The sequence below is a fragment of the Oreochromis aureus genome, linkage group 3 (assembly GCF_013358895.1).
Source record: "Oreochromis aureus strain Israel breed Guangdong linkage group 3, ZZ_aureus, whole genome shotgun sequence".
NCBI lineage: Eukaryota > Metazoa > Chordata > Actinopteri > Cichliformes > Cichlidae > Oreochromis > Oreochromis aureus.
In genome coordinates, this window is record NC_052944.1 from 29,527,469 (window position 1) to 29,540,283 (window position 12,815).

At 37.6% G+C, this 12,815-nt stretch overlaps 1 protein-coding gene across 1 annotated transcript in view; it reads left to right on the forward strand.

Moving 5' to 3' along the window:
- The window catches only part of LOC120433551 (obscurin-like), a 64,158-nt gene extending 57,539 nt beyond the window's left edge, over positions 1-6,619 (forward strand). Inside the window, exons 4-13 of the mRNA XM_039599881.1 lie at positions 446-718; positions 1,462-1,725; positions 3,820-4,110; positions 4,257-4,517; positions 4,766-5,014; positions 5,172-5,291; positions 5,550-5,612; positions 5,693-5,752; positions 6,081-6,141; positions 6,529-6,619. Coding sequence (XP_039455815.1) covers positions 446-718; positions 1,462-1,725; positions 3,820-4,110; positions 4,257-4,517; positions 4,766-5,014; positions 5,172-5,291; positions 5,550-5,612; positions 5,693-5,752; positions 6,081-6,141; positions 6,529-6,619 — 1,733 coding nt within the window. The remainder of the gene's footprint in view (positions 1-445; positions 719-1,461; positions 1,726-3,819; positions 4,111-4,256; positions 4,518-4,765; positions 5,015-5,171; positions 5,292-5,549; positions 5,613-5,692; positions 5,753-6,080; positions 6,142-6,528) is intronic.
- Positions 6,620-12,815: the final 6,196 nt, after the last annotated feature.

Consider the following 12,815-nt stretch of genomic DNA (forward strand, 5'->3'; position numbering starts at 1 on the left):
TTTTTTTTGATGCATGAAACTTGAAGCTTCAAACAGGACCACAGTGTTTTACCTGTTAGTTTACTCATATGATACATAATGCTAAATTCTCCCTCACTGTTTAATCCATCGTTACTAGATGTACCATTGTAGATACAAATAATGATAAAAACAAAATAAGAGACATTATGAATCTCCAATAATTTAAGGTGAAAACTGATGATGCTTCTGTTATCTAAACCAAAAAGTGGAATCTTCACCCCTCACTGTGTATCATTCAGCATTAGATTATAGTGTAACATCTTAAGGCCAGAGAAGCGACAAACAGTTATGCTGATCTTATTTAGAGATCTACAACCTGAAATGCAGAACATTAAAACACAATGTAAATCTATGTCTTAATTTTTTTATTTACATTTTTTAATGGCTCAATATGCATATTTTCTTGTCTTCTTTTTCACTACAGCAAATAAACCCAGAGCCACACTGACAGCAGGAACAACAATCATACCAGCAGGGGGCAGTGTGACACTGAGCTGCTCTGTGGAGGGCTCTGCTGGCTGGAATATTTATTGGTTCAGAAGTGATTCAGTCTCCTCTGAAATCCAGCTCATAAGAGAAGGTGAAGCAAACAGAGTTATTAGTGTCTCACAAGGAGGTCTGTACTACTGCAGAGGAGGGAGAGGAGATCCAGTTTTCTACACAGAAGAGAGCAATGAAGTCACCATTACTGAAACCAGTAATTTTGAATTTTTATATTTCTGTTGAACTGAAATGGATCATTATGTGATCGGTGCTAAGAACATTCTCTGTAAACTGTGAGTCTGTCTGATAAGAGAGACCCTGGGTTTCTGTTCCAGAAAGAGAGTTAACTTACCCTAACTCTGAGTTAGGTTACCAAGTTACCATGGTAACAGGCTATGTGACGTCAGTCTGCTTCTGACAGGTTTTCTTTAACAAACTCAGTTTCTCCCTGACTCATCCTCTTCTGCTCCAGTTGAACCAGCTGACTAACACTGGGTTTCATTTCCTCATTCACAAAATTAAACCTCAGAGTGGAGCCAGTTAATCTGCAATAGTTTGTGTTTAAAAGCGTGAAAATCAGAATTCAATATTAGTTTTTGCCATTTTGTGTACTTATTAAGTGCTTTTACATTTATTCAGAATCTGAACATGTTTTCACTGAAAATCATCTATATCAATCTCAGTGTTCCAACCCAGATAACTGTGACACTGATCCAGATCTGTCTGAAGGTGTTATAGGGTCTGTAGTGGAACAGAAAACTGGGTCTGCATCAGACTGCATTTGTACAGCAGTATGAATATAAAATGGATAAGGATGACAGATTCAGACTGGAAAAGACCTTCTTTTAACACGTTTGAAAAATCCAACACAGGACACAAAATATCTAAAAGCAATTTGTTTGTGCAACATTTGTATTTTGTGATGTACTGATGTACTTTTTCCTGTAACCTCAACAGCAACTAAACCCAGAGCCACACTGACAGCACAAAGTTTAATCATTCCAGTAGGGGGCAGTGTGACCCTGACCTGCTCTGTGAACCCATCATCATCATCTGGATGGAAATACTACTGGTACAGAGATAATACCACAGTGGATGTTGTCTCCCCATCAAATGGACAAATCAGTGTCTCACAGGAAGGACTCTACAGGTGCAGAGGAGGAAGAGGAAACCCAGTTTACTACACAGAGGACAGCCAAGAAGTTCAGATTAACAAAATTGGTGAGTTTGTATTCACCAACAATGTTAAATAGATTGATGACTGAGGATTACTATGAAGGCAAAACAAAATTATATCTCACCGTAACGTCTTTGGCATTGTAATAAAGCTCTTATTGGAAATTGTTGAACATGAACAGTCATGTAAAATGTCGAGTCCATCAAAGTCAGGGGGCGGAGTTAACCCTGATCTAGTTAAAACCATTGCTTTGACCTGGTGGCATTTTTCAATACCAAGTAGGCCTACACACAGGCTGTTTGGTCTTGTGTGTCCTATACTTAATGTTTTAACATGCCCTATTTGTTTGCCACCTAGTTCACTTTTAATATTATTTTTAGAATGGAGTGATGCAATCTTTAAATATATCCTCAATTTGTCAACATAAAGGTTTTTTGCAAAAGTGCTCTAAAGTTATCTGAGCTTATGATGCCATGGCTGTCATCTCTCAGAGGTTAAACACTAGACATAATTTACTTAGTTTATATCTAGATAATTATATGTATTGCATTTGTTTTAACTGTTAACTTTGAATTAAACCTAAAATTAAAAATATGTTTAAGGAGGAAAAAGAGGATTTTTTACTACAACATATTGATGCTGTTAGTCGATACTGAAACCTTCTCCAGAAGTAATGAAATAATCAGTTTTTCATATTTATTCAACTGTATTCTAAAAAACCAGCTGCCTGTTAGAAGTTTTGTGAGTCTTTATGTGATAGGTGATTATTACTAGTATAAAAATAAAATCAGATTAACATCTGAGTTTTGTGTTTCTTGTTCAATAAGCACCGTGTTTCCATCAAATAGTAACTGTTAAGTTTAAGTTTATAAGGCTTGTAAACTACTACTATCCAGACTTGTGGATGTTAGACTACTATTTTATTAACACATGTACATGCACATAAGGATAAAAAAGCAGTCAAGTGTGCTGCTTTCTCAGGGCCCTATTGACACAAAGCAAGGTCAGTGTGTCAAAACGAAATAGTATAACCCATTTCTGACACTTTTAATTTTTATTCTCTCAACTACTGTCACGGCTGAGGAGCAGTCGTGTGGTGTATTGAGAAAAGGATCCAAAATGCAGGCACTGGCTGGGGTGCGAGTGAGTGTTTATTTACAGAAGTGACAAAGTGACAAAAACAGGAAGAGCAGAGCGGGGAGTTAACAAACCTAAACTAGGGAAAACTAAAGAACTAACCAGAAACCAAACACTCACAGGAGGCAGGGCAAAATGCACAGAGAAGGATGGCAGAGAGACGCAGAATGAACACCGGGTTACACAGAGTAGTGAAGACTGACACGGAGTAACACAGATGACACGACAGAGAGCACAGGAAAACACAGGGCTTAAATACACAGGGGAGTAATCAGGGAATGGGCAACAGGAGGGAGACACAGCTGGGAGAAATTAGGCTAACGAGACAGGGGAGAGGTAAAACTGAACACACTGACATGAGACATGAACTTTCAGAATAAAACAGGAAACAAACAGACACAGAGAACCTGACAGGACACTGAACTTGACAGGCAGACTCATGAGCAGAAACAGTGACACCATGGACAGACAGAGGGAACACAGCCAGGCATGAAACAAAAACACTAACACATAGCAAACCTAAACAAAAGGCAAAACAGAATAAACGAGAACAAAGAATAATATAAAGAAACACAAAACACTGAGTCCTCAGACTCAGGACCATGACAACTACAGACTTGCTGCTTCTTAAGGGTTTCAGAAAAAAGATTAGATATAAAAACAAAATGCAAACATACAAATTATAAGTGAGGTCAGCCATTACCCTTTAGGTGTCTCTGTTTTAAGATCATATCATCTGTTAATTGTGGTTGTGGTTAAATTGTTTGTAGCCAACAAGAAAAAACAAGTGTAAGCACAGGAACTGACAAAAAGTGCTCTCTAGTCAAGTAAAATATATTAATTTTCAGAAGAATACAAATATGAAACATAAAACCCACATTAATATCAAAGATTTACAGAACATAAAAAAGGAAAACACATGGGGAAAAAAACACTCAGAAAAGCATTGAGAAAAAATGGACAGTGAGCCTGACAAAATATTATTCATTACTTTCCAACAGGATCTGTCCTCACTGTGTCTCCATCATGGCTGAGTCCTGGAGCCTCAGTAACTCTGAACTGTGAGGTTGAACATCCGTCTGCAGGATGGAGCTTCTACTGGTATAAAGCTGTTCCTGATCTATCAGAGAAATCCTCCAGTTATGAGCTGCTACCTGATGGCAGTGGGACTGCACAGGACTCCTACATCATTCATGGACAGACACACACAGCAGGATATGTGTGCAGAGCTGGAAGAGGAGACCCAGAGTATCACACTGATCACAGTCAACCAAAGTTTGTCTGGTCTGCAGGTCAGTTTGTTTCTCTCTAATAAGTTGTCATCACTGTAAACCACTAAGATTCAGCTCATTAATTGTTTTTTTTTTTCTAATACTAATTTGATATTTTGAATCCCAACATCTGTGAGCTTTGTCTCTTCACTGCATGTTGTTTTCAGATGTTCATTCAGCAGCGTCTCTCACAGTGAGTCCTGACAGAGTGCAACACTTCACCTCTGACTCTGTCTCACTGACCTGTGAGGGAAACTTCACTGAGTGGAGAGTGAGGAAGTTCTCTGAGGACGGCCGACTGTACTCTGACTGTAGGAGAATGACTGGATCCACATGTAACATCAACACATCAAAGTCAGATACTGCAGTGTACTGGTGTGAGTCTGGATCAGGAGAGTTCAGCAGTGCAGTCAACATCACTGTACAGAGTATGTTATTATACATTTACTTCTTGGATTTGAATGATTTAGACGTCACATGAACATTTGTCCCAGCTTTGCTGTATGTGAAGTAATTTCATGTGGGAAAAGTAAACACACAATTTTTAAATACACAAGATCAGATCTTCATGATAAAAAACATTTGTACAATCTGTTCTTGTTATTGTTTGTCAGCTTTTTCTAAAAGTGTGCACCAGCTGATGTGACTGAAACAATTGTGTGTGATTGTGTCACAGATGATGGTAATGGTTCTATCCTGGTGAGTCCTGTTCATCCTGTGACTGAGGGAGCTTCTGTTAGTCTGAGCTGCAGTTTGAGAACACAAAAAATACTTTCCAATGTGTTTTTCTATCACAATGACAAACTTATTCAAAATGATACCCGAGGGGAGCTGAAGATCTCTGCAGTGTCAAAGTCTGATGAAGGTTTCTACAAGTGTCAGTACTCAGGAAGAGAGTCAGCACAGAGCTGGATGTCAGTTAAAGGTGAGCAGGATCAAAACAGTTGATGGATTTTTGTAAATGAGTTTAATGACTGAAAAGGAACATTAGATTTAATTCTCAAAGTCACTTGGCTCTATTTTATGAATGTATTTATTTATAAGATTATAATTTATTAATTAATTTCTGTTTTTTGTTGCAGTCACTGTGTCAGGAGCTGACAGCTCTTCATCTCCTGTGTGGTTGATGGTTGGACTGGTTTGTGGAGTCTCTCTCATTATTATTCTCCTGCTCTTGTTGTATCGCTGCAGACAGTCCAAGTGTAAGAGCCTCTTCTTTTCATCCTGTATGAGAGAGTTTATTTACTACATAGACTTTAATTATTCACACATATACTAATACTACTGTTATCTTTATGTAATCACACAAGTTGAATACAGTGAAATTGGTGAACTCCAGTATTCAGTTTGAAAAGCACGCAACAGCTAGATATGAAAAAGATGTTTGATTTAAGAAGACTATCTTGTGATATGTTTACAAACATTTAACTTTTTCTTTTTCTTTTCTTTTTTTATTGCAGTTGCAGATGAAACCCAAGATGTCACATATTCTCTCATTAAGCTTAAAGATTTTGAAAAGAGGAGTATGCAAAGCAAACATTGTGTGGGGGAAAAAATTGTATTAATTATTTTCTTTTGTGAATTAATCTGATCATCTTAACAGGGAAGCATCACAAACCAGAGGAGTGTGTTATTTACTCTGAGGTGAAGACGGGAGCTGCAGGTACAGTCACAACAGTCTCATTCAGTGTTTGTACTTGAATGTGTCATCACATCATTATATTGCAGGTAATTATAGGTCAACATGGAGTTTAGTTATTCACTTACTAATCAGTGTTTCAGCTTTACTGAATCACAGCATCCACAGATTCTGACCCAGACCTCAATCACAAAACACACACATGCAAAGCTGAAGTGTCACAGACAACAAATGATTTCACTTGGATTTCTTTCACTGTAGTTGTAAAAAGTTTAAATTGCATATGTATCCAACATCTTTGCATCATATCTGTGCTGAACAAATGTGTCCTGAGCTCTGACGTCTCTTTTAGAGGACAGTCTGATGTATGCTGAGGTCAAACAGCCCAAAAAGAAAAGCCAAGAAAAACAAAGGTGAGCAAAGTCTGCCATCATCTCCACTGAATATTGTTCATCATGTTTATCTGCTCTTAAAATGTAAATCTGTTTATTTTAATATTTATATTTATTTATTCAAGCAGCTGGTTAATAAAATCTATCAAATTCTATCTTTGCATTAGTGGAGACATCCAGTTTCCTCCTGGTTAATGATATTATTGGTTTCAATGATTTTCTCTTTATTCACAGGAAAATAAAGTCCTGCAGCTGATGCAGCAGTTTATTCTGAAGTCACATCAGGAAGCTCTCTCAGTAATTCTGCTGCCATGCAGGCTGATTTATTCTTCACATTATTAAATGTCTTCAGCTCATAATATCTTTACATGTTGGAAATCACTTTGTCTTTTTGTGCTTGTCTTACAGGTCAGTGAGGAGAGCTGTAGCAGCAAAGCCAAGAAGAAGCTTTTATGAAGCCACTCTTGCTCCTCTGATATCTATGCTGTCATTTTTATGAAGATTATATATTTTTAAAATACACTTTTTAAAAAAGAAATATTCATTGTTAAAGGTTTTGTATAAAACTTTGAATGTATCCTGTTCCAACAGCTGCAAAAAAAAAGTTTGAAATATGTGATCATATATTTATTTTTTAATATAGCGCAACTTAAAGTCAGAGTTGTTTGCCATGACTTTTGTTGCCATGAAAACTGGATACTGCTGGACTTCAGGTTTGCTCTGGCCATTTTACTTTAGTTATTTTGTTTGTCCTTTCTTAGTTTTATCGTCTTTTGTTATTCTATTTGAGAAGGATTTATCTTTTAGCTCTTTTAGAGTCATTTTATATATTGTGAATAAAATAAATGTTCTTATTTGCTACTCTTTTGGTTGTAAAGACTTTTATTGGTTACTTTCTATTTTGCCTCTGGCTTATTTTTATCAACTGAAAAGCCTCATGATTTCCCAAAATGGGGAAACTAATTATGTGGTTTCAGCCAAAAGCCTTCCGTTTACGAGATGTCTTTTTCATGGTATCAGCACACAGCAGAGAGTAAACAAGGAGTTCAGACAAAAGCACAGTGGAAAAATCACTTTGATAATTATCACTGTTACATTTAAGTATGCAAGACACTGTGTGAAAAGCAATGAAAATAATTGTGGTCATTGTGGTGCTGAGACATGGAAGGTGGGAAAAAAGCAACAAAAATGTGTGAAACTGAAAATTTCTCACACTGAAACACAGCCTGTATGAGTCTGTTTAAAAAAATAAAATAAATCTGGTCTTTTCAATATTTTCCCCATGGTTTTTTTCAAACCTTTACATGTCAAAGCCACCCTGCTGAATAGCTATTGAAACTTGTATAGGCAGTATATAAATAACAAATAATATACTATAAACAGCAGGTTACATTTAAATGTATTTCCCCATTTCTGTTGTTGCCAACAAACAAACTCAAACATCACCAACCGCAAAAATCAGTATTTAGAAAATCTGTATGTTTCCGTCCCTCCCCTACTCACTGGCAGCTGGATTGCAGGTTGTTTCAGATAGCTCAGCTATCATTATGCCAGCAAGAACAGCATTTAAGTCAGTGAAGTATCATTTTGAATTTGAATTTAAAAATGACAAAAAACAACACAACAGTGAAAAGCAAACTGAGTCTATCTTATATGAAGTAATAATAATAATAATGCATTGGATTTATATAGCGCTTTTCAAGGCACCCAAAGCGCTTTACAATGACATTATTCATTCACGCTCACATTCATACACTGGTGGAGGCAAGCTACAGTTGTAGCCACAGCTGCCCTGGGGCAGACTGACAGAGGCGAGGCTGCCATATCGCGCCATCGGCCGCCATATCGCGCCATCGGCCCCTCTGGCCAACACCAGTAGGCGGTAGGGTAAAGTGTCTTGCCCAAGGACACAACGACCAGGACAGAGAGGCCGGGGATCGAACCGGCGACCTTCCGGTTACAGGTGCCCTTCCCAACCCCCTGAGCCATGGTCGCCCATCTCTACTTTTAACCTGGAAAATTTCCTGTTAATACAATCATACTGTGATTTACATGCCAGATTTCAGCCTTGTCCTTGTATGCAGTTTCTATAGTCTCTCTGAATGTTTGGACATTATGTATTTTTATGATCATATATTCACAGTCTTCACAATTTCAAGCGGACAAAAATTATTCTGGAATGGTTCTGCGTTTTGTAGATATAGTTTTTTGCAAGTTGGTGAAACTCTGCCACTTAAATATTCTCTAAATATTCTCCTTTAATGCAGATCTAAGAAGACAAGAGGTAAAAGTCAAAAACAGCTTTACTGCTGAGCTCCTTAATAAATACAACGAACAGCAGGTCAGGTCCAAATAATCTGAAACTACACCTCGACAAAACACAAACACAAGGACAGACACAACCATAAAAGAGAACATGGCACAGGACATGGAAGGCATGGCAGGACAGCTGAAACCAATCTCAGATGACAAGACGGGAAGTAGAACTAAACACAAAGCACTATAGACACAAGAGATCAAAATAAGACAGGAAGACAAGATGAGACCAGGAAAGCTTGGCATAGAGACAGAAGATAAACAAACAAGGAGACAAGACTGGAGGGACAGAACGGGAATACTAAAGGGGATAAACAATCATTTAAATAAAGAAGTCAAGGAACTAAAGGCACTGATAACAAACTCATAAGGAAAGCAAAAAACAAAAACAAACTATCATTATAAACTATAGACTATAAACTAAAGACTATCAATATATCTGTAATACAAAACATAGTACCATAATACAAAGATTAAAAAAAATACAAAACTAGATTAAGTTATGAATTTATAAGATTTTCAAATCACAATTCTCTCTTTTTTTAAAATTTACATTCCATGCAGCATTCCATTTTTTTTTTTTTGCAGATGAGTCTGTAAAACTGAATCTCCTTATTCACTTAAATTCAGCACATGCCTTAGAAGTGTGATGACCCCTTGGCCTTTTGTGCCCTCAGTCTTGGATTTATGTTGTTTGTACTGTGCAGCAGGCTAACTACCTGCATGAGCGTCACCTGGACCCAGTGAGCTTGGCTATGAAGGCTTCTCTCTGTCCTGACTTTGGCATCCACATCCTTACTTGATCTTGCTTAGCTGCAGCATGATTTCTTGAGTTATTTTGCTATCTTTACACTCTGCCACACATACATGCATGATTTACACTACTGACCTGCTGACAAACATGTTTTCTTTATTTATATTGTCATTAATCTATTCTTACTTAGTTATCACCTCTGTCAGTCTCCCTCTCTTGTTTCAGCCAATGAGCCAGGGTTGCCAGGGTTTCCATGGCAACAAAAGTCATACATGCTCTAGAAACCATCACAGCAAAACAGTAAGCATGTACTCTGTCTTTTATCAGTTGTAGCTCACACATCAGCCTGGCTCTGATGTGTGGTTAGTAGAAAGTTCTGAGTTTAAATAAGCTGCTATAGTGAGTGATGAATTACTGTTGTGGTGAATAAGCTTTCTTTGGCTTGTGATTATAATCAGTCTGTTTGTAGCACATCTCCCAATGTACACACATACAGTCTCAGACAGTTTCCTTCCAGAAATCACACACATATCAGTTCCGGTCCTGCTACTGTGCAAAACAGGATAGAATATTATTTGATGCCTAGCAGTTGTGCTGGTCAGCCTCCTCTGGCATTCCCCTGAACCCACTGCACCACCTCTTCCCTGCAGCTGAACCACAAACCACACCCAACCACCACGGACTGAAACTTTGCTACCACTTATTCCACTGAACATAAGTGTTGGCTGAGGAATTTTATAAATGAATGTGTTTATTTGGTACAGGCCTATTACAGAGTTATTATGGCTGTGAAAATAAATGCAAGTGCAACTTAACCCTTAAGAACCCAGACCTATTTCTACTTTCATGAAAATTACGGGGTTGTAAGTTATATCAAATGAATCATATATAACACATTTCTGAAGTTTTTTTTGTAATAGCTCCACCCACTGCCCCACATCTGAAATGTCACATATCGTCACATGGGGCATACAAGGTACATTTGTTCCATATTTAGAAAGTAATTCTGTAAACACTTTCTTGCTTTTAAAAACAGAATTTCCTTTATATTTTCAAATTCTTAACATGGATAATGATGGTAACACTTCTTGGTTTACTTCAACAAGCTTCTTGGAAAAAAAAAAAATAAATCAGCCCAATGAAGAAGTGTGAGGACAAGTGGGGCTGAGGAGAAGAAGTTATCAGCAAAAACTTTGTAGTTTTGCTCAGCTGGCAGAGTTTCACACAACTTCACCACAACATCTCCTCCAATCCCAAGTAAAGTCTTCTTCCCAGTACCACCTTGATAAACAACAAAATCATGGAGCATACCAGAGGATGAGAACCGGGCCCAGATTTTCAATCCCCAGGGGTGGGGCTTTCCCTTCACATACTGCCTTATTGGGCTGTGTGTCCCCTTGAAGGGTACCATTTGCTCATCAACAGAGTTGTACTCCTCTGGGACGATATCCAGGCATTGTTTGCGAAAACATTTCAAGCCATGGACGGATCTTCCAGCACTTGTCTTCTGCATCTTAACAACAAAGAATATATTTACTTAAAATAATTGAATAAGCTAAACTGACTAAGCAAATGATCAGTTTTTGTCTTTTTGTGACAAATATGTCACATCAGTTTTTTTTAAGAAAATTTGGAGTTTTATGCCCGATGTGACATATTTGTCACAGCGATATTTAACAAACTGATTATAGATCAAATTGTTTCAGAAATATTACCAAACTAGGTTACAAGTGACCTATGACATCTTATCTAAAGTTTAGAATTGCTGAATGAGTAAAAGCTTACCTTTGCAAAAAGAAAAGAAAGTTTTTAAAATTAGCAGAGTGGTCTCATTAGCTAACCAGGTGGACCAAGACTTTGAAAATGGTGTCTTGAACACCCAGAGTGCCTCACTTGTCACATGACTGAACTAGTTTGTGCAGTAGACGTCACTTAGGGACTTTATTAGTTAAAAGTCAAAGTTAAACCATTATAAATAGTTTTTCTCTAAGTGTAAAGGGGCGGTGACACCAGTGTCACTGTGGGTCCTTGTGTATTGTGTATCTCCTAAGTAAAAAACACAGTGACTTTATCATTTTTTCTCTGGCCTACTAAACTAAAAAGAGGAAGAACAATTTGAGCTGAATTTATACAGCCTTCCAAAGAACATGATTGAGCTCTGACAGCTGATAGGAGAATCAGATCATAGGCAGAACTCAAGATACCAAGTTTTTAAAACTCCACTCTCATCTGTCATCATGTTGCTGCAGACATTAATTACTGACTAGCCACTTCCTTTTTTCAGTTTTATTTCGCAAATGATGTGCTTTAATTACTATATATAATGTCTGCTATATAATTCAAAATAAAAACTGATTGCACATGCACTAAACATATTTGTCGTCTGCTCGCACATAACCTCTAGTGAGTATATGGTGGCATCTTATCCCTGACATATCACATCTTTTTTGTGTAAAGGGGAACAGAAAATTCAGTCAACTGTTTAGCATAATGAGGCAGTACATGGTTTTTGCTTTGTGTATTTCTCAATATGCTTTTAAAGTTACTACTGCAATACGATTTAAAAACACACTATTCAATAAATTGTTAATAAAGTGAAATTATTTTAATACTGCTGGATCAATAAGTTGTTAAAAAAAAATCCTGATATTTGGTGGCTGCTTTAGCGTCGAGAACCTGGTGCTACAAACTACCTTGAAAGTGCAAACAGGAAACACGTGAACACACGGTACATGGTAGAATAGCAAAGAAGCATGGCAATGGCTTCTTTACTGAGTGCCATAATTTGTTTTCAGTTAAAAAATATATAGTTTTTGACACAAGCATATTGATTATTATGCTTTGGTATTTTATTTGGCACATTTACCCACCAAATAAGGTCTGTGTGCATCTGTACCGATGCAATTTAGCAAGAACGAAAATGAATTTGTGCGTTGGTTTATTTATTCCTCTGGTTTGTCAAAACTGCATCTCATTTGCTTCAGTTCAGCCACAAAAATAATCCGGTCACAACCACCTTCTAGCCACAATCCCACCACAAGACAAAAGCATTTACATATCAAAGCAGAAGTGAAAGGATGTTTTCCACTGTAATAGTAAAAAAAACTAGCTAAAAGTCTGTTGGTTTTTTTTCTGCAGCTTAAAAGGGAGCATTTTAACTTTGTTTCCTCTGATAGGCACATTTTTTGGTCAAATAAGGTCAAAGCAAGTTTGTTCAAGTTTGTTTTGCATGAACCTGCTCAGGACTGTCCGAAATAAATGATATGCTGCCATCCGGCCACTGACAGTCTCAAAAACCCTGACAAATATTCCAGAATGATAGCTTCCAAGACGCTGCTGACAAGATGGCGCCAGTGTTCACGGCAAGCCGTCTACTCCGCTGTTGTTTGTTGTTTGTCGTCCTTCTCTCTATGTGCTGCCCTGATGTCTCCACGTTACTTGCCTACGATCGCCAAACTCTTTTGAATCTCCGGCCTTTGGACTACCAGACACAAGATTTTAAATGGAGATCTGAAAATCCTCCTCCGCTTTCGAAGGACTTTCCTGATTACCTCCGCCACTTACCATCTACCTTCTCTCAAAGGAAACGTTCACGGAGACGGGGTAAACGTGGCGGCATCCGTGT